The 20,980-nt window shown below is 37.4% G+C and overlaps 10 protein-coding genes across 10 annotated transcripts; 6 read left to right on the top strand and 4 right to left on the bottom strand.

Annotated features, from left to right (window-relative positions):
* Nucleotides 1-47: 47 nt before the first annotated feature.
* Nucleotides 48-413, bottom strand: RHIMIDRAFT_236254 (uncharacterized protein; the record flags this gene model as incomplete). Its single annotated transcript, XM_023608512.1, has 1 exon — nucleotides 48-413. One exon carries the CDS (start codon nucleotides 411-413, stop codon nucleotides 48-50), a length of 366 nt encoding a protein of 121 aa, XP_023467979.1.
* Nucleotides 414-2,496: 2,083 nt separating this feature from the next.
* Nucleotides 2,497-3,481, bottom strand: RHIMIDRAFT_290968 (uncharacterized protein; the record flags this gene model as incomplete). The annotated part of the gene is made up of 3 exons (XM_023613773.1): nucleotides 3,212-3,481; nucleotides 3,039-3,158; nucleotides 2,497-2,972 (listed from the first exon to the last, which is right to left on the bottom strand). Exons 1-3 carry the CDS (start codon nucleotides 3,228-3,230, stop codon nucleotides 2,497-2,499), a joined length of 615 nt encoding a protein of 204 aa, XP_023467980.1. The 5' UTR covers nucleotides 3,231-3,481.
* Nucleotides 3,482-5,345: 1,864 nt separating this feature from the next.
* Nucleotides 5,346-5,654, top strand: RHIMIDRAFT_278662 (uncharacterized protein). Its single transcript, XM_023612772.1, has one exon. It carries the CDS (start codon nucleotides 5,398-5,400, stop codon nucleotides 5,632-5,634), a length of 237 nt encoding a protein of 78 aa, XP_023467981.1. The 5' UTR covers nucleotides 5,346-5,397; the 3' UTR covers nucleotides 5,635-5,654.
* Nucleotides 5,644-6,083, top strand: RHIMIDRAFT_278665 (uncharacterized protein). The gene is made up of 2 exons (XM_023612773.1): nucleotides 5,644-5,952; nucleotides 5,975-6,083. Exon 1 carries the CDS (start codon nucleotides 5,689-5,691, stop codon nucleotides 5,914-5,916), a length of 228 nt encoding a protein of 75 aa, XP_023467982.1. The 5' UTR covers nucleotides 5,644-5,688; the 3' UTR covers nucleotides 5,917-5,952; nucleotides 5,975-6,083.
* Nucleotides 6,084-7,060: 977 nt separating this feature from the next.
* RHIMIDRAFT_200582 (acyl-activating enzyme) lies at nucleotides 7,061-9,094 on the top strand (the record flags this gene model as incomplete). The annotated part of the gene is made up of 2 exons (XM_023606467.1): nucleotides 7,061-7,216; nucleotides 7,271-9,094. The coding sequence occupies 2 exons, from the start codon at nucleotides 7,061-7,063 to the stop codon at nucleotides 9,092-9,094; spliced, it is 1,980 nt and encodes a 659-aa protein (XP_023467983.1).
* A 1,313-nt stretch (nucleotides 9,095-10,407) lies between these two features.
* RHIMIDRAFT_236258 (RING/U-box) lies at nucleotides 10,408-11,339 on the top strand (the record flags this gene model as incomplete). Its single annotated transcript, XM_023608513.1, has 5 exons — nucleotides 10,408-10,625; nucleotides 10,689-10,739; nucleotides 10,816-10,944; nucleotides 11,001-11,172; nucleotides 11,229-11,339. The coding sequence occupies 5 exons, from the start codon at nucleotides 10,408-10,410 to the stop codon at nucleotides 11,337-11,339; spliced, it is 681 nt and encodes a 226-aa protein (XP_023467984.1).
* A 34-nt stretch (nucleotides 11,340-11,373) lies between these two features.
* On the bottom strand, nucleotides 11,374-12,614 carry RHIMIDRAFT_236259 (adenine nucleotide alpha hydrolases-like protein; the record flags this gene model as incomplete). Its single annotated transcript, XM_023608514.1, has 5 exons — nucleotides 11,374-11,584; nucleotides 11,638-11,702; nucleotides 11,755-11,883; nucleotides 11,936-12,547; nucleotides 12,600-12,614. 5 exons carry the CDS (start codon nucleotides 12,612-12,614, stop codon nucleotides 11,374-11,376), a joined length of 1,032 nt encoding a protein of 343 aa, XP_023467985.1.
* Nucleotides 12,615-14,298: 1,684 nt separating this feature from the next.
* RHIMIDRAFT_250403 (PSS-domain-containing protein) lies at nucleotides 14,299-15,802 on the top strand (the record flags this gene model as incomplete). Its single annotated transcript, XM_023610721.1, has 6 exons — nucleotides 14,299-14,392; nucleotides 14,448-14,698; nucleotides 14,746-14,856; nucleotides 14,908-15,072; nucleotides 15,128-15,217; nucleotides 15,257-15,802. 6 exons carry the CDS (start codon nucleotides 14,299-14,301, stop codon nucleotides 15,800-15,802), a joined length of 1,257 nt encoding a protein of 418 aa, XP_023467986.1.
* Nucleotides 15,803-15,968: 166 nt separating this feature from the next.
* On the bottom strand, nucleotides 15,969-17,056 carry RHIMIDRAFT_290973 (uncharacterized protein). Its single transcript, XM_023613774.1, has 5 exons — nucleotides 17,041-17,056; nucleotides 16,950-16,988; nucleotides 16,772-16,896; nucleotides 16,451-16,585; nucleotides 15,969-16,391 (listed from the first exon to the last, which is right to left on the bottom strand). Exons 3-5 carry the CDS (start codon nucleotides 16,845-16,847, stop codon nucleotides 16,354-16,356), a joined length of 249 nt encoding a protein of 82 aa, XP_023467987.1. The 5' UTR covers nucleotides 16,848-16,896; nucleotides 16,950-16,988; nucleotides 17,041-17,056; the 3' UTR covers nucleotides 15,969-16,353.
* A 1,587-nt stretch (nucleotides 17,057-18,643) lies between these two features.
* RHIMIDRAFT_116495 (uncharacterized protein) lies at nucleotides 18,644-20,485 on the top strand. The gene has a single exon (XM_023605330.1). It carries the CDS (start codon nucleotides 18,673-18,675, stop codon nucleotides 20,404-20,406), a length of 1,734 nt encoding a protein of 577 aa, XP_023467988.1. The 5' UTR covers nucleotides 18,644-18,672; the 3' UTR covers nucleotides 20,407-20,485.
* The last annotated feature ends 495 nt before the right edge of the window (nucleotides 20,486-20,980 follow it).

A 20,980-nucleotide genomic window follows, 5' to 3' on the forward strand; every position in this document is an offset into this window, starting at 1 on the left:
GCGGTTTATTGCTTAAGACAAGAAAGGTTCTTGCATTTAGTACTGCATTAGGTGTCAGGAATCAATTTAATATCATATTCTTTGAATCGCTTTAATAAGCCATGACATACTATGTTTGGATCCTTGCTTCTTTGGTAAGGGTGAGGGTTGGGCACTGTTTTGAAAGTTTTTAGTCCGCTTTCACATGTTGGGTAATATGAAGATGTCTTGTATTCCTTGATCAAATAGACAGAAAAACCACTCTTCTTTAGCATACTTATGAGATCCTTATTTCTTGTTGGTTCGTGATACTTGGTATTAGGTGCGGACCAGTCTCCAAAAATTAAGACAGCATCATGACCAAACTTTGTTTTTAAGCTACACACCAACTTTTGATTATTCTGCTCAAAAAAGAGCTTGTTTGCAAACTTCATTTTTCGAAAAGGTAAAAGTTGAAGCTTTTCTAATATTGTACTGATAGTTTTTTGTAACCACTTTGTTGTGGTTGTATATGCATCATTTCTGCCAGACCTAGAACTTTGCTTTTCACACTATCATTTAGTCTCTCAGAAACTTTTGTTGTAACATTATTTGTAAATAGCTGATATACATCTGAGACTTTACAGAGCTATCAGTAGATTCTTTTTCAGATTGAAGGGAAAACTATGAATTTGTACCATGAACAGATTTCCGTAATACAAGTTGTACTTTTGGTCCACCCAAAAGTCAAATTCGGATTCAGAAAAATATGTTGTTTTAGACTTTGCTGTAATATTCGTACAGGTACTTTGTACTGATACCCTTGCCTTAATGTACTGTACAAACTTTTCCAAGTTTACAGAATTAGATTCGGACTTAGGGAGAACTACCTCGGCTTCTTGAACCAAAAAAGGCTGATTACGCTTTCTCAAATATCTGAAGCGTCATGAACACCTGAGCGGTTGTTTTTTGTAAATACAAGGATCTGTTTTTCTTCAGCAGTACTGGTTTCTTTCATGCAATACATTATGCCCTGCCTTCCAGGATCTATCAAAATACATCTCCTTTCAATACTCTTCAATTCGGCTTGGTTTAGTCTTTCAATATTCTTTATATCATCATTGTTCATTTTCTTCTTTTTCTTGGGCTTGGGGGACTTTCTGCTTGTGTCAGTGTTCTGCTTTATAATAGAGACGTCCACTCCACCAGCCTCCAAAGTTCCTTAAAAGCGTGAAGGCTTTTCAAATCCTTGGTTCTTGAACACCTTTTTTTCTAGGTTTACAATTGTACCCCATACATCGAACTTTTGTTCTGCTTTCAATGATTCTTTGCTTTTGATGATGTGATGCAGCACTGTTTTGCTATCTAACGTTATGTAGCAAGGAATAAAGGGTGTACGGAGGGGAAAGCAAGCAAAGCTCCTCATCTGTTTAGATTCAGAAAGTTCAGCAAGTTTGAAGAAGGCTTTAAAATGGTTTTCTGGGCTAGCTACAACATATAGAAAATCGAGTTCCCCTGGAAAGAGCAATCTTCTCGGTAACTTAAGACCGAGCAAAATTATGCAAAATTTCTCGCAGAAATCAAGGTCTACAATTGTTGGTGGTACAGACGCATAAGAAGTGCTGGATTCAGCTTTAGTGTTATTGAAAAAAGGCTATTAAGTCGATGACTTGCGAATTAGATTCTTTATTAAGAAGAGCTGAATATCATTAAATTAAGTTTGGGCAGAGAATCTATGACTGCTATTTATATTATTGTCACTGACATTATTTATGCTTACATTATTATTGTTATACTAGTAGCTACTACGGTTGTTATTATAAGTTATTCTTATCAGACGCGATAGAGGAATGTAAAGTAGAATGTATGCTCTACTGTAAGATTATTGTGATATGTCTCGAATATATGAAGAAGTGATAAGGGAAATGTGTGTCGATGAGTCTCTATATAACCTCTTTATTGTATATTAAGACGAGAGAGAGCTCATTATTACAAACAGCGTCATTTTATATGAAGATAGAATTATTAAGGAACCGATTTAATTATGTCCAATAATAGTTGTTGTCAGTATCTTTGTATTATTCATTCTTAGAGTATAGATTTATAGTAATCTAATACGACAAGATTAAGTATTTATAGGGTAAATACGACACACAGAACAAATAAAGAAAGCAATTGAGTTAGATGAAGAAGACCCTATCTTGACCGCTGAAAAGTGCAAAGGTTTCGCTGAACAGCTATTGGAAACAATTCAAGTTCAGAAAAGAAAGCTAGCTGAGGTGTATGAATTGGACATAGAAGCATCACAAAAGCAACAAAAAAAATATACTACAGAAGACTTTAAATTCATTGAAAGCAATTCTGAACCAAGCAAACCTAAAAACTGGAAAAAAATTTTTAATGAAGGAAAAGCCAAAGGACTCTTTGCTTCTTATACATCATCAAATTCCCTCAAAAGTTCATACCATCATGCTAAAAAGCGTGAAAAAATTAAAAAATAATGTTACTTTATTTCCAAATAAAGATTTTACATTACAGTTATTTTATTGAATTCTCTACAACCAAATTAATAGTTTGATTTTCTACATCGGAAGAAAAGGAAAGTATCTTGTCTCGATGAGACAAGAACTGACATAACGCATGAAAAGCATTTATAGGTTGATTATTGAGAGGCGTGATATCCAAATCAGAAAGAAACATCAGACATTTTTCTGCCCAAAAATCAGATTTGACCTTTACCAAATGTGAATTTAGTTCATTTTCGTTTGAACCAAGGCATTCTTTGTTAGCAATAATCAACACAATTGGCAAAGAATTGAATTTTTCGTAAATAAATGTACAGTATTGTATAATTTTCAGCATTAGTACTTGATTAATTTCACTTTGAATAGTAACAAGTATTGGGTTGAAACGTTCATCACTTTCATTCTGTGAGGTGTATACTTTAAAAAAACTTTCGGTCTCTGGCCAACCAGTCTGATGCACTACATAGCTGTTTTTTGGGATGTGTGTACCTGTAAATAAAGTTATGTGTTATATAAAAGCAGTATGTTCCATGAGAAAGCAGTGATGTATCATACCAACCAAAACTTGAACAATCAGATTTATTATTTCTTGATCATTCAGTAGAAGCTGAGCTATAAGATTTGTATTTGACTTCCATTTGAGTGGTAGATTGGGAATATCCAGATTCTCGTCTACTTCCAAATTATTTTTATAGTTTTTTTTTTCCCAAATGCAGTTATAAGCTTACCATCAGCTTCCATCAACATTGTGGTGTTGCAAAGAAACCCGTCTCTTTCTATACACAAAGAAATTACACCAATGTGCGAAAAAGATTAATGATGACGTCACCGACACAGACACAGACGTCGACACCTCTTGATGGTCAAATATTTCTACCAATGATCAAAATACTTTACTGTTTGCCAAGAATTTCTACTAGATTTAAAAAATTCTATTGAACAAAGAAGAACTCTATTTTTATTTTCCAAAAATTCTATTTTCAAACGCAAAACACTGTAGTGGTATTATTTATGAAAATCATCTATAATAGGACATATATTTGGATAAGCTTTGTGTTACTTGGCATGGACAAATATCCTTGGCCAAAAAGACAAAAAGAATTGAGCTTGTGCCTTTTATTTTGTTTAAACATGATATTTTATTGATGGTCCAAATGAGCGCAAAAATAAAATAACATAATAAACGTCCGCCCGGACCCGTTCAATCCATTTGGAAATGAGTGGTAGCGAAAAAAAACCCTTATGGGTACAAGGGTAAAAAATATAAACGGAAATTAATGATTAGGGTTATCGATGAAAGGTTAAATGAATTACTTTAACCATACAAGAAGCTTTTGACCATGAGGATGCTTAGTAGGGATCAATCTGTTATGGTGTAACTGATCTAATTCATGTAGTAGGGAGCATATAGTCGGCCATCGCTGAGACCAGGTGAGGGCTAGGTTTGGGGGAATCGGAGGGCGTAAAGGAAGCATATTAAGAAGGAATGACAATGGATCTCGTATTGCTTCAGGCATGAACAGACGTCGATGCATATCAAGGCAACTAATAGCGTGATTTTTAGATAGTTGCTGCGTTGGATGCTTAGGGTATGGTCGAGGTCTGCCATCAGGAAGCCAGCCTAATCTCCAGCGTATACATCGACTGCGCTCTGACTTAGAACGACTTTATTTTTGGATCAGTCGACATCATTGTTGAACACGCAATTTTTCTGCACGATATCAAACTCAAAATCAGCGACTTTACTTTCTGAAATGACTGCATTTGTCCTCGTAATGGACTTGGTAACAATGGCATGAGAACCTTTTTTGGACCAAGCTTGTGAGCGTTTCATATTAATATCAAACACATATTCGTCAAGAAACACGCAGTTCGTCAGGAAGTTTACATTGGTATTCTCCCATTTGCAAATCCAATCGTGTCGTTCCTCGATCTTTGCCGAACTGTTTCTCCCAATAGAATGAAAATCTGCTTTCTTCAACGAAAGGTTACATTCACTTCTCATAAAGTTATAGGCAGTGCTGTGTGAAACTTTAAGATCATGAAGTTGCGTCGATAAATGCTCGGCCACTTCAACAACAGTAGCAGAGGGACTAGCATTAATGAAGTTGATAGCAGTCGTTTTATGCTCTTCGGTCAAGATACACTTGCGACCTACTTTTTTACAGCTCTCAAAAATTCTATCAGGACACACATTATACTGGTTAACGCATCTCTGCGCTGTTTCGAACGTGAATACCCAACTGCTTCGCTACAGCTGATGCACTCATGCACTTTTCGATCTTCAGATCAAAAAACCTAGCTTTAACTTGAACAGTATAACGCACATAATCTCGTTTCGTGTTTGCTTTCTTCATACGGATATCTTTGTCTTTTGTCTTTTCTATCAATATTGGGCAAGTCAGAGATGATTCACTGGAAGTCGTAGTTTTCAAGTACTCAGTATGTGTAGCAATTGTCTCAACAATAAATTCATTCTGATCAACAATGTAGTCCATAGGCTTAGAGCCGCCGTTCTCATCAACAACCCTTCCATGCCTATCTTCATATAAAAATATTGTACTCATGTTAAGCTGTAAAGTAGTGAAGGAAAAAAATACTACTCTTCAATTTACTTTTTTTTTTCCAGCGCCAAGATTTACGACATGGACAGCGACATTGACTTTGATTGGTTGCGACATTACTTGTTGGAAGCACTGTATATCAAATCATCATTAATATTCTACTGTCTCCTGCTTTGCTGCCTCTGTGTATCCCGGGAGCACTTCTACACCTGACCTGGATGCAGCCACTGTAGATTTGACACTCCTTTGTCGACGTAGTGTTTCTAGAGTGAACGATTTTGGTCCTCTTGTCCGTTACCAGTCTTACCGTAAGTATTTACTGTCACAACGGAGCTTGGAACGGAAACAATATGAGCCTGCCGTGTCTTCTGCGTCGTGCACGTCTTTTTGGCGACTACCACTCCCTCCAACAGCGCGAAGTACGTGGTATCATTTGCTGCATCGAACAATCCCTTGTAAACAACGCCTACATACCCTTATTCCGAATCAACACCCTTCCGTGTCGTGTTCATTATGTGGTTCCGCTGATGAAACTACGTCTCATTTTTTCTTTAGTTGTTCTCACAAAGCTGCGCTGTAAACAGTGACTCTATAAGTTTTTTCCTGTGTTATCCTGCTCGCTTACTCAAATTGAACAGTTAATGCTAACCATTGCAGTATCTCATATAAGCACCACTCCTAGTATTCTCAGCCCAATTGTTTCAAGCATCTCGCTTTTATCGCCATTCGTCTGCACTCTTCAAGTCATATGGCAATCACATTGGCAAAAGGTATTTTACGATACACATTTCACTTATCAAACGATCCTCGCTTCTCTTGAACAAATGGTATTCCGCTTACACCATGAAAACAGCTACACTTTTGATTAAGGAGTTTTAATTCTTACTAAACACTACTCATCACTTGCATATTTCAAAAAAAAAAAAGGCATCTTCATTTTAGCATCAGTCTCACTTCCTTTATAAATTGTATTGGTCTAGTTGACTTTAAATAAAACCCGGACTACTGGCTCACCAGTGCTCCCTTATAAAAAAAATCATCATTAGTATGCGACATCTTATTTTGGAAAAACTACATGCAATTATTTCTTGACAGTACAACATCGAATTTCGTTTAGATTTAAATGCGCGCATAAATGATTTGCTTGTCAGAAACAGATACACTCATTGAACGCGTATAGTTGAATAAATACTCGCAACTAAAGGTTGAAGTGCAAGTGAATAAGCGCAAGGAGCCAATATTAATAAAACGCCTATCCACATTAGAAAGAAGGAGATGGAGGTAAAATGTGATTCAGGCTACTCTTAGGTGCATGCCTCGTAAGTGACATGGTTATCTTTGTCACATATTTTATGAAAGTTCTATACAATTGAAAGCTCTTTTATTTTATGTCTCATTCAGTGAAATCGCTGTAAGCAAGCGTCTCAAAACAAAAAGAAGGGAGGATAAAGCATCTGGGCTTTATATTTGAAACGCTACCCCAAGCTGAAACAAGGAAGTAGAGACAGCGTTTGGCTATTCAGTCAAGTAACACACAATCAGATCAAGATACTGCTAATACCAAGCTGCTTACATAAAAACAAGTCAAACCTTAAGGGTCCTTTTTTATTCTTGTCTTTTCCCTCATTGTTATTTTCCCAAAGATACCCTCAATGTCCATTCATTTCGTTTCACTGTAAATACACACATTGAGTATCCGATATCGTCATCCGCGGAGTGATTTCTATTTCAAGCAAGTGCACATTTACCCAGCAAATGAGAATAAGCAATGAGTTAGATTCAACGCCCGGTTTATCCTTCACCTCCCCCCAAAAAAAACTCTGAAGGGTACAAGCAATGTCCCTTTTGGGGCTCCCACTGACCTGTCAAATATGCTCCGAAAAGGTTATCTATTTCATCGTTTTGGGTTTAAAAAGTTATAGGCCATCTTCACCTTTTACCTTTTTTTTCTTTTCATTCAACTTCCCCCCGCTCGTTCTCTCTTTTTTTTTTATTGATACTTTATTGTATACCATGACTACTGAGGAAGTTACTAACACCATAGTTCATCCCGTCCCTAGCCGCCTTCTCGATCCAAAGCAGTGCCCTACCCCTCATGTCAGCTCTATGGAACAATATCGTTCCATGTGGAAAGAAAGTGTCGAAGATTCTGACAAGTTCTTTGGAAACGTAAATAGGAATCTCTATTGCTTTTCACTGTGCTAACTGTCTTTTTACATATAGCTTGCTCGTGATCTTTTGACGTGGGATAAACCTTTTACCAAGGTATCTCACGGATCTTTTGAAACCGGAGACGTCGCATGGTTTATAGACGGTGAATTGAACGCCTGCTACAATGCTGTCGATCGTCATGCTTTGAAAAATCCAAACAAGATTGCTATTATCTATGAAGGCGACGAACCTAGCAATTTCCGTCACATTAGCTATGGCGATCTTTTACGTGAAGTTTGCAAGATGAGCAATGTTTTGAAGAACCTTGGTGTCCGTAAGGGTGATAATGTTGCTATTTACATGCCCATGATTCCTGAGACCATGATCTCTATTCTGGCCTGTGCTCGTATTGGTGCTATTCACTCTGTTGTCTTTGCTGGTTTCTCTGCAGAATCATTGTTGGATCGTGTTGCTGACTGTGGTGCACATATTGTCATTACTTCAGACGAAGGACGCCGCGGGGGTAAGAACATTGCAACAAAGCGCATTGTTGATGATGCATTAAGTAAGGAAGAGAAGCACCAAGTAGAGCATGTCATTGTCTTTCAACGTACAGGATCTGAAGTTTCCATGATGGAAAACCGTGATTTGTGGTGGCATGAAGAAATGGCAAAGGCTCGCCCTGTTTGCCCTCATGAACATATGAACGCTGAAGATCCTTTGTTCTTGCTTTACACCTCAGGCTCCACCGGCGCACCTAAGGGTATTGTTCATACCACAGGTGGTTACCTCTTGGGTGCCGCTGCTACTGTCAAGTATATCTTTGACGTGCATGAGGAAGACATCTATGCCTGTATGGCTGATATTGGATGGGTAACTGGTCACACTTATGGTCTCTACGGTCCTCTTACTTTAGGTGCAACCACTGTCTTGTTCGAATCAACACCTACTTATCCTTCACCATCTCGTTTTTGGCAATTGATCGAAAAACACAAAATCACTCAATTCTACACAGCTCCTACAGCCATTCGTGCCCTTCAGCGCTTGGGTGATCAATGGCTTGACAACATCGATTTGAGCAGCTTACGTGTGATTGGATCTGTCGGAGAACCCATCAATCCTGAAGCTTGGAATTGGTATAATGAAATGGTCGGTAAGAACCGCTGTGCCGTTGTCGACACCTACTGGCAAACTGAAACTGGCTCCATCATTGTCAGTCCTCTTCCTGGAGCTATCCCCACCAAGGCTGGCTCTGCCACCTTACCTTTCTTTGGTATTGAGCCTGTATTGTTGAACCCTGCAACTGGACAGGTCATCGAAAATGCCGATGAAACAGGTGTACTTGCCATTCGTCGTCCTTGGCCATCTATGGCACGCTCTGTTTTTAATAATCATCAACGTTTCTTGGAAACCTATCTCAAGCCTTATCCTGGCTACTATTACACTGGCGATGGCGCCTCCATGGATAAGGATGGCTATATCTGGATTCGTGGTCGTGTAGATGATGTAATCAATGTCTCTGGTCACCGTCTTTCTACAGCTGAAATTGAAGCCGCTTTAGGTTCTCATCAAGCCGTTGCTGAATCTGCTGTTGTGGGTGCTCAAGATGATTTGACTGGCCAAGCTATTCATGCCTTTGTTTCTCTTAAGCCTCACATTCAAGTGAACGAAGGCCTCGACCGTGAATTGGTTTTGACTGTTAGAAAGATCATTGGTCCCTTTGCCGCTCCTAAACGCATTTATATCGTTCGTGAACACCCCAAGACTCGCTCTGGTAAGATTGTCCGTCGTATTCTTCGCAAGATTGTGAATGGTGAACATCATCAATTGGGAGATACATCTACCTTGGCTGACCCTTCTGTTATTCCTTCTATTGTATCTCAAGTACACAAATAAGCATTTTTGTATATGGCGTAAGGAAAACATTGGTTTTCTTGTTTGTATTTATTGTATAAAACAACTCTTTTATTCCTTATTTTTATCAATTGAAAAAGTATTAATAAAAAAAAACATTACGTTTTTGTTTCCTTCAAAAGAACATTTTTATAGCTTTTCTCTAGTCAATTGTTCATTTGGCGAATCCGACTCTTAACCGAGCACAAAGGGAGTGTCCTTCCATACTTCTAAATAAGGAAAATGATACACCATTTTCAGAAATCATTCGCACAATACAAGATCAATAACGATTACATTTTAGTCGATTATCAACACTTTCTTTATTGTTAAAAAAGCAATAAATTTTGTCTTTTTGAGAGAAGAAAAGATAAATGTGGTCAATACTTATGAATAACACGTAACTGAAAAAGTTGTTAGAGACTTCATAAATAGTCTGATCTTGACTTCCTTTTCTTTTCTTCTTCTTTGGACCAAAAAGTAAGACCAGCTATTCCTCAGCTAGCCCCGAGGTATGTTATATTCTTTACTCTTGTAAGAAACTAACATGTAGTATTATAGATTGCCTATCGAAACTAACCCGGTGTTGGCTGGGGATAGTTTAGTTCATACCAAACTTTGGCCCCATACACCCCTTCAACCCCTTCCGCTCTTTTGACCGCTCTCTCCTCTTGTCTCTTGCTTGCTCTCTTTTTCTTTCTTTCCTTGCTCTTTCCAGGCTATTCATCGTCAGCCCTTTTTAATGCACTTTTGGTAAGATATCAATAATCTCTTTATAAGTTTACTCACTTTTCTTCTCTGTTTTTCTCTTATAAATCCTCTTCTTTATGATGTAAGTATTTAATATCAATATAAACAATTGATTTACTAATCGTTTCTTTTATATATCATTCTTTTGCTTCTTGCGGGCTCTCTTTTATCATTATTTGTTATCTGAAATTATCATTTTTTTTATCAGTGTGCGAATAATTTGTGAATAAAGTGTTAGCAAAGAGAGAGATGGGCAAATGAAAATCACCGCTCAAGCATTACATTTGACTGGACAATAAGAACGCCATTTAAAACAGCGATATACTTTATTAAAGGGTCAGATTGCTCTATGCTAATGTAAATAAGTATTATACAAGAATATATATATATATATTATATACATGTATGTGCAGTAAGTGTCTTGGCATATATGTTGTATGATATATTGATTAAAACTTGCCAGGCAGTAGTCAAAATGAGCTGTCATAAAGACAATCTTGATTCAATCACCGCTCATAGTATTAAAAGCATGAATGTGAAGTGAATGTATCATTTTTTTTAATATAATGGAAACAAACGCAGAAACGTCTTCAGCAGAGAATGTCAACACAAACAACATTTCATCACAAGATACAAACGAAAGCACAACAACTTCAATAAACACTGAGTCAAAAACTGCTCAAGAATTACGAAATCGAAAGACGAAATCTACACCTACAACGCCTGCGACACAAAGTAAAGATGAAACTACTAATGGAGGTGAATTCTACGACTGCAACATTTGGTAAGACTTGGTCAATTTAAGCATATGATGTCTTATTAATGCTGTTCTTATATGTTTAAATAGTTTCGATACTGCAATGCACCCTGTCTTGACATTATGTGGTCATTTGTTCTGGTAAATTGACTTCAACGTATTAAAAAAACATAGGCTAAACATGTATATATGTGTATGTATATATATTCCATCGCAGTTGGTCATGTCTAGCACAATGGCTTCATGCACAATCAAGAAACCCTACTTGTCCAGTATGTAAAGCAGGTTGCGGTAAAGACAAAGTAATCCCAATCTATGGTCGAGGTAAAGAGGAAATAGATTTCAGGTAGATTTAAGCAACTTTATACTTCTTTTCCTTGATGTTGATTCTTTCTCTTTTAGAACTGACCCATCTATACCCACACGCCCAGCTGGTCAAAGACCTCCGCCTCTCCGTGACCCTAACCGACCTGCGAATTACTTTTTTAACCAACCTTTTGGAAGCAATACATTTCATAGAGGTGGTATGTCAATATCTGCAGGATTTGGTATTATTCCATTTGGCGTCACTTTTGTAAGTTATATGTGTAGAGTGAAAGAAAGCTGAATATTTATACATCTATAAAATAGAATATTCCAGCAGGAACACCTCATGCACAGACAACACCACAGGGAGCCTTTATATCAAGGTTAATTATGATGTTATTAAGTTTATTAGTTATAGCTATAGTGTTTGCTTAAAGAGAAAAAGAGAACGAGAAAATAAAAAAGTATATTAAGATATTGTACCATCATAGCTATTAATACTAAGCGCAGCTCCTTCCATTTCATCCACCTTTAGTTGACCATTCTTTACACTCTGACTCAGCTTTTGTGCAGCTGTTTGTTTACTCTTGGCTTTTTTTGTTTTCTTCAAAGGGCGAACAACAGAGACAGGAACGGGAGAGTTATGCACAAGAAAAGTAGATACACTTCCCATCAATATTCTATATGAATGTGTTATGATTCATCTTATTACGCTATCAGTATAAATTTTTACCCTTTAAGCGATCCACGGTCTCTAGAACCACATACGACCATTGTTATACTTGGCGATGAACAAATCTAAAGTACCTGTTAGAATTGCTATCCATCAGTACATTAAATATTGCATTACCAAATCTAATAATGCTTCTCTAATCTTTTGAGCAGCCAAGGAATGAACAACGATCTTTATATTGTAAAGCAACATTTCATCCATCACTGTTCTTACACGAGAAATCATTCTTTTAGAATTATGATCAAGCTATCGAGGGATGCTGTTAGTTTAATGGTATTGTTGGTGATTTGCTTCATACCTCTGTCCACAGTCTATACTTTTCTTCATTGCTCATACTCTCTACTTCCTCGTCAGTGGCAACTACACTGGCAACATGCACTTCGTCACCACTTCGCAGAAGCGTGCCTATACCCCACTTTAAAGCATACATACTCTCTTCACCAAAGTCGCACATGATCATGTACCTCTTTGGTTGCCTGGTTGCCTTCTTATCTTCAGATAGACCGTAATGAAAGGTCACTCCAATATAATCATCCCTTGATACAAGCAAAGGTGGTTCAGAAAATACGAGTTCTTGTGGGCGACGGATCAGCTTGGAATTCGTGTGTTTTTCCGTATCGTTCTCGTCTAGTTTTATCTGACGGTTACTTTCAGTTATCTTGAACAGCTCAGGGTCACGAATGGCCAAGTCATCTTCATAGTCGTCATCATCGCTATAATAATAATAGTTCTTATGAGTTGGCCTTTCTTCGTCCGAGTCATCGTCATCATTAGGACTGATTCTATTGGGATCTGGTTTAGACACGATCACTGCTTCTTTCACACGCCTATCTTCCGGTGAATCTCTGTTAAGTTCTTGAATTTCTTGAGCCAACATAGCGTCAAGATCCCAGTAATTGTTGGCACTGTCCTGTGAACAATGAGCCATCCCTCATGTCTGTAGTCATTTTGTTGTTACTTACCTTGGAAGGGTTCATTACGCTGAAAAAGAGAGAGAAAATAATTGTTTCAGCTGATATCATCCCTATTTTTTAATTCCCTGGAACTAGCGCCAATTAGATTATTGAGTAACAGTCTAGTCCTTCTTGCATGACGATATGTCCACAGACAATGGATCACATATTAAATCCCTTTGGTGTTTCAATAACCACCACCTGCTCGTACTTTTCAGTGGAATTACAATTATGTTTCCGTTAACGGATGACATTCAACTTGGAATCAATGCGTCTTTCTCAAGTTATGATCAGTCAATAAATCACATGCTCAAAGTTTATAATCAATACACAAGAATGCTTTCAGTTGACTGACAAAAGCTTAGAATTACAATGCCTTCCTATTTGTAGGCACTATGATACGATAATGACTACATTCAATGGTTGCACTTGTCTGATTTCCTTTGTTGCCGTTTGATGAATTTTAGCTTAGCTGCCCTAAGTCAAAAAAGACAAATAAAAAGTAAAGATTGAAATAGCATTGCTAGATACTATTTATCTTTTGTACACTTTACCCCTGCTCTTGAAGAATGTGAAAAGCAAACACGCGCCTCCTTAGTTGCAATTGAAATAAATTATCCAATAGGAAACCTGCTTGGCTGTTATCGGACTGTACTATCCAATAAACTGCTATTAATTGAATGACCGACCGTCAGCGCTTTAAAGTATTTCTGACCTACCTCTTTTTTTCCCCTTTTTTCTTTTTCTTTTTCTTCTTTACAGATATTCTTTGCTTTTTTTTTTCTCCCTGTGACGGCGCTTTGTGTTTTGGCTCTGTTCATCTTTTAGAGGACTAGACACGCTCTCTGTTCATGCTGTGACCCTAATACGGTCATGTTGGTGATTCAAGTGACTTGCAGATTCTAGGCTGGCTACACTGGTTGGGACCAGGCCCTATTATGTAATTAACTGCTTTGTCCTTTATCTGTGAACAGAGAAATGCTCTCTAAGTGTGGCTACTCGAATAAATGCTTATGCTGTTACTAGGCGGTATCGAACAAAAAGCTATTTTGGGTAGTTTACTGAGCCAAGACCATCTTCTGAGCTTGCGAGACGACTGGTAAACGAGGTTGGGGCCTATTGATAGCTACCTGTTGGCAGTCTGTCAATCCAAACTTGTCTGGGACTTTTCAGCTTCTACTTTCTAGGTTTTCCAGGTGCATAAGTTCATTCTTGATACACCACCCCCTTTTGTATAAGGTATATATATCAATTGATACCCAGCGTATACCTTTTTTTTGGGATCAGATGTACTCTTACCTTCTCGTGATTGATCCTGTTAATCAAGACTATTATTGTCTTGAGAACTGAAAGGAGTACGCTTTTATTATAAATAAACGTAAATAGTTCAATCCTTAAATTTATATTGTTCATAATTAAAAGAGTTTAAGAGCCCATTTTTAAATAAGTGAATACACATTTATTCTTGATCTGTGTCATGTCGTAAAGTTAGTCAATGGCCATAACGGATCAAATATAGAGTTTTTTCAGTGCCGATATTTTTTGAGCGGAGCGAATTGCAACACTGTCAAGGAGCTCTCTCTGTGTGACTTTTTGTGCCCCAAATGAAAATGTCCGTACTTTTATTTTTTACTTTTTTTTTTTCACTTTGTGTTTGTTTTATTCTTTGTTTTCAAGTATTACCAAAACAGACTTGTTTAAAACTACAATGAAAATAACGCAAGAAGAGGAGCAAGAAGAAATCCTTGTTGTGAAACAAACGAAAATTATTGAAAAAGCTGTGAATAATGAAGAGAACATATGTAAGTGTGTTGATATATGACATGGTCGCCTTATATATTGATCTTGTTCAAATAGTTCACCCACACACTTTAACAGTATTAGTTGTCGTATTGGGATTAATGTTTTATGCTGCGACCAGATCAAATTATGAAAATACAGAAGAAAGCATCCGATTGGGTATTTTAGCTGCTATTGTCTGCTTTGTCCTTATTGGCATGGTTCATTTTCCAGATGGTCCCTTTGTTCGCCCAAGTAAACCTGTCTGGAGGGCTGCGCTTAGTTTGAGTGTACTATATCAACTCTTTCTCGTATTCTTATTATTTTTGGTAAGAAAAGGTGACCATTGACATTTTCTTTCTCTAATTTTACATAGAACAAAGACGATGCAAGACAGTTTATGAAGTATTATGATCCAGAATTAGGGGTGGTGTTACCGGAAAGATCTTATGCTGAAGCTTGTGACTTATCATGGGATAATATAAAGGTAAGCAAATAACATTCATTAGCAGACGCATGGATATTAATTTCATTATAGAACCAAATGGACTTGTTCGTTGTTGCTCATACCTTGGGCTGGTTTGGCAAGGCGTTAATTCTCCGTGATTACTGGTTTTGTTGGATCATCTCTATCGCATTTGAATTATGTGAATATTCTTTACAGCATCAGTTGAACAATTTTGCAGAATGCTGGTGGGATCATGTATGTATCTACCTCTATTATATACCTAGTGTCCTAATCAATGTTTTATTTAAAGTGGATACTTGATGTATTGTTATGTAATTGGCTTGGTATTCATATCGGTATGAAGTTTTGTCAGTACTTTTCATGCAAGGTAACCGATAAAGTAAGCCGCGCACTCTCCACGTGTCTGATTTAATTATAGGAGTACTCCTGGGTAGGATTCAGACAAATCAAGTCTTTGCGTGGAAAAGCAAAGCGTGCAGTACAGCAGTTTACACCAAAAGAATGGACTCGATATGAATGGAAAACGACTAGTTCTCCAAAGAATTACTTTGGCACAGTCTTACTCTTGATTATCTTCCTTCAATGTGAATTGAATTGCTTTTATCTCAAGTCATTATTGTGGATACCGCCTGAGCATCCACTTAATACCTATCGTTTGATTTTGCTGTTCTTCTTTGCATTACCTGGAGCAAGAGAAGTGTACCAATACATATCCGATAACAGCACAAAGAGACTAGGTGCTCATGCTTGGCTATTGATATTTAATATCATGACAGAAACTCTCATTTGCCTAAAGTTTTCAGAAAATGAATTCCATGAGTCAGCACCACTGATTGTCAAGGTTGGATGGTCCACTGCGTTTATTATCTTATTTATCATATTCCCCTTATGGAGATTTGTTATTTCCCCAGCCAAGAAAACCGAAGCAGCGATTACAATAGAAGAGATAAAGAAGAGCAACTAATAGAATATATATAACCAATAAACAGAAATAATTCGCATACAATAACAATTACACTTGGCGATCTTTTCTTTATTATTCAAAAGACAACATGTAATAATGCATAAAATGAACCTTGTCTTTTTGAGAAATATAAAGAGAAGACTTGTATATGTGATAAATAAAATACTAATCATTTCTTTTATATCTCATTATTTACTTCTTGTGGGCTATCTTTTATCATCATTTGTTATCTCATTTGCGAATCATTTCTGAACAAAGTGCAAAGAACGACGCTCATTTCCATTGTTACAAGCTCTCTAGGTCTTCCATTTAGAAACAATGCTCCACAAACCTAGATCGATCATTGCTCATTGCGGCCAATACAACGGAAGCTCCGCCAATGCAGCCTCGACCAGAAGCGTTCTATGCATATGTCTACTCTTCTTGCGTATCCGTTGACGCGTTGGCCATCCCAAGAAAACACTGGCACGTCCGGCGATTTTGTTCGTTCTTGGTTATTGGAGCATGAATTAATTGATGTTTTCGAAGAATAGTCAGCTCAAAGCCTAGATCTAAGCTCCATTAAGCTTGTTTGGAGCGAGCTGGTTCACTATTTTTAAAGAAAGAAAGCTAGTATCATAAATACTGAAAGCTTGAAAGCTTTCTTACCTGCATTTTCACCATTTTGATTGATGTGATGGGCCTCTGTGTAAAAGCCAGAATCGGTTAAAGCAGGATATAGTACGTGATCTGCATACACAGGCAGCAGCTGAAGAAAGCCATCACTCCCGGCAGTTGTTAAAGCTATTAAAAAAAGTCATTATAAAATCAGCACGTATTAAAGACATACTGTAACAAGCATGATCAATATCAGTTCATGCATTAGTTCCTGGCGCATATGCCCTTGGAGCAAGTAAACCAAATGTTCCCTAGGTACAAATGTTATTTATAAAGGATACGATATAAAAAGGTAATCGATCATTGTTATACCTTGGAAGGATACTTCTTGCTTCCCAAGAATACTAGGATAGAATACAGTCAATATCAGCCCTTCTTCCTTTGACATAAATTGCTTTGCTGTTCTAGTATATGTAGATATCCATTGTTGTCGTTTACTATAACTTTATTTTAAGTGATTTATAAAATATAGTATTAAAAAAATATATACCTCTTGTTACCAAAGTCAAAAAATCGCTCATTAATGGTCCTGCTTACAGATGTTTAGAGTATAGTATAAAGATTAATTCTTTATGAGTTACCTTCCATATCTATGTGAATGGCAGTCAATCTGGTATTAGAGCTTTTGCAGCATTTGATCTGAATATGTGCGCATGGATCAACTACAAAAGGAAGATGGTATATGAAACTGTCCTTAAAAGTAGGTGTTATGGTTAAAGATAATCAAATAAAAGTCAAGAGGAAATAGAAAATACCCTTCTCTTTTGTAGTAAACGTGAGATACATACAGTTGGTGTTACACGACCCATCATTAGGTTTGTACAATAAATAAAAGAATCACAGGTTCGGCTTCTTCAGTTAAAGCGTTTCTTTTTCAAAGAAACACACACAAAAAGTGTTTCAATTTCATTATGTAAGTTGTGATAAATTTATCTGTTACTTAATTTTATAGAATCTATCGTTCAAACGCGTAAGACATTTGATTAAAAAATATAGTGTATACCTGCTCTCTCATCGAGATTACAATCTATGGCAAGCCATTTTATTTAAAGCCTGGTAACGATGGAAATCTTTATGCCAAACATATTAATGGGATACTCCATATATCCCATCTCTACCATTCTTCATTCGTTTTCAGTTTACTTTGTCTTTTTTTTTTTTTGCTTCTTGAGATTACCAAAATAAACTATTAAAATGTTGCACACGGGTTCCTTTAAGAGAATCCCATGCAAAGTTGACTTTTAGTGTTGTGCTTCCAGTCTCAATTTACCAAACCTTTGAATAATTTTGGACATTTGTGCGAGGTTAAGTTGCGAGTAGTCTCAGGCAATATCATATCTTGGTTAAGAGTAGTGTGTTCATTACTGTCGCCCGTCCTCTGAGTGAGATCTGCCGCTGAGAATAAAGCTGCACTAGATCACAAACCGATACCAGCAGTTTGCCCTGTAAAGATCCTTTTTGAGCAATGTGAAATGGATGTAGAAGCCTAGGTGCCAAAAAGGTGCTGACGAGCGTTAAGTGTGATAAACTGTAGTGCGTTGCTGTTCCATTAAAGTTCTCCAAGACTCGCTGAGGCAGCCACGAAGACCATTTGATAATGATCCCTGTTCTAATCTCAATGTTTGTGTTAAACAGGCTTCTCGTTAACGTGTGAGCTACTTTTCAGTACTATCGTAGGGTTTTTGTGGGGCTTTTCCACCGAGCTTCTGGTGAACAATACCTCTAGCGTCGAATAAAGCGTCTCTTCAAGAAATCTGGTCGTGCCTCTGCTATTCATTATATGGTAGGCTCTCCATGTGAGGCTGATAAGCCGACCTCAACGACCGTTATAGGCATAGAGTATGGTCTCATCATAGGCAGTACAGCAATCGCGTTCTATACTTGGCGAGACTACGTTGGTCTAGGGTTATTGACTCTATTGAATCAAGAGTCTATTCAGTTGCTTTTCTTTTCCTCCACAATGCTAGAACAGGTTTACGTCCTGTGAGGAATGTATCTAATTCATGTTGAATGGCTTTGATGAACGAAGGCTCTAGCTTTTCTTTATGAACTATTTAAACGAAAAAAGTAAACTAACAGCCTGTGTCTTTCCTTTTTCAGACAAATATCACAGCCACACTACAAGATATATTGTGTGCAGTATATCCTGCGCTTTTCTTTTGCCTCATTCCTTACTTGACAGTTGATCGTTCTTGTGTATACTTTATCTCAAAATGTCAGGCTTCAATGAGATACCTAGTGAAATTTTACAGAAGATTTTTGTATATGTTCAGAAGAGTGCAGAGTACAAAAAAAGTTGGATAGTGCAATATCAGCTTGTCTGTAAGGGATGGAACCAGGTTGCAAAAACATGGATGTATAGCTTAGTGGATTTATACAACGATAAGACCATTGAAAGGTTTTTACACTGTATGAAAAATAGCAGAGCAGGACACCTTACTCGAACCATATGTCTTAACACAGGATACCGAAAATATGAAACAACAGAGCTTTACATCAATGAACTTGTTGAAGCCTGTCCAAACGTAGAACGTGTTAAGGGCACTATCAAGAACTATGATTCTTGGCGTACTATTGCCACTGCCGCATCAATGCACTGGCCTCATATAAAGGAACTTACTAATCCTTTTTTATTAACTGAACACGGTGATTACTTTGACTGTTACAACACACTTATCTCGTTTTTTCGCCATTCGCTCACTCACCTCTATCTACCGCCAGAGCATCCCTCTGCTCCAATAATGAAAGAACTTTGTCAGCGATTACCAGAGTTTAGCAATTTAACACACTTGACTATCGACAAGATGGAAGCCTTTTGGTCACTTATAGATTATGATGAAATAATCCAGCTTTGTCCTAGCTTGACATCTTTAAGCGTAAACTCAAGGACGATTTCTTCGGCAGAGAGGGGCAGAATACCAACCACTCTGGAGATATTGTCTACACAACCGCACAGAAATGTCAGGACTTTACGCGTGTGTTGGACCAGTCATTTAGGCATTGTTGAATACATCATGCACAAGTTTCCCAACCTTCAGAATCTGGTACTGGTATCTGGCCACTTTTTCCGTTTTGATTTGGAAGGCTATTTCAATAATATCGGCGATAGATTTATAGAATATCTAAACTCAATGCAAACATATCAAATTGAGGGAGTAGGATTATTTTCTTTGTTTGAAGCGTACTTAATGCATACACCCAGTGTACACATTCATTTTTGCTATTTCCCGGATTCCATTCTAGGACTTCACTTGAAACAAACAAGTATAAAAAGAATAGCATTTGCACATTTTAATAATGACTCAAGAAAAAAAGAAAGATTCTTACAGATGTTCAAGAGATACCAACATAATGTTACAAGGTTTATCTTGGATTTCGAAACATACTCTGAAGACCGCACCTCATGGATTGAAGATATTCTCACTACCTGTACGCAAATAAAGGCTTTCCACTACTGGACATATGCGCCTTTCCAGCCGCCATCACAAGCTGCAATAGACGCAAATGTGCCTTTGAATTCAACGCTAGATACTCTTACACTGAGAGTCCGTACCATAGAAAGTGGGTCACTTGCTGGTTACTTGCGTCTCTTACCGTCAGTACGTTATGTAAATATTACAATTGTTTGCCCCTCTATGGATGAAGTTGAAAGTAGAGTGGATATGCTATTCGATTCCTTTGATACTGCATCTTCGAGTGCTTGGTCTTCTCAAAGTCATTACAGTAGTTTAATAGATATCTTTGGTAGAAAGGCGCTATTAGTAATTGACGATGGCTCGTCAGATAAAGCGATATACTTGGTAGACATACAACGCGAAAATAGAACAACCAAAAAATGGACTGAAACGGTACACGGAAACCCTTTGATCAAAGTTTTCATCGACATAGATCCGTTTGATGAGGGGATAGATTATAATGATTTATATTATGATGATTTATACGAATAATTTTATTTGTTGGTCCTATGGCTCATAATTCGCTTAGTATTAGCTTTGTCAATAAAGGTATGGCATTTGTTGTCAAATGGTCTCTTTCAGCTTTCGCCAACTCTTTTAATTACAGATTATGTACCATCAGAATGCTGGCTCAACATTCTCTTTTCTGATTGTAATAGGTCAGCAAATTCAGATATTGGCTCGAGACAAATTGTGAAAAAAAAACTTTTCATGCTGACAGAACTGCTGGGTCGAGGGAAAGAGGAAACAGCTAATAAGGGAGTATTAACTATTCAAATGTAAGCAGTCATGGCTATTTTTTACGATTTGCGCAGTTGTAGCTCTTTCGCATAATTATACGTTACACTAACCACACAGGGGATCGCTCGACCAATCCTCAGGGTAACGTTGTACACCGCTGGCTTACAGAAAAGGTCGTTATCGTATGGAATAGATGACTGGCTTTTGACCAACTTACATTTCGAACACATAAAGAGAGCAGTATTATTGATTTTTTCAGTACCACTGAACTAAACGAACCAGAAATGAGGAACTTTACTGAAAAATTCCTCGGTTCCAATCACAA

This window comes from Rhizopus microsporus (assembly GCF_002708625.1).
Source record: "Rhizopus microsporus ATCC 52813 unplaced genomic scaffold scaffold_5, whole genome shotgun sequence".
Classification (NCBI taxonomy): Eukaryota; Fungi; Mucoromycota; class Mucoromycetes; order Mucorales; family Rhizopodaceae; genus Rhizopus; species Rhizopus microsporus.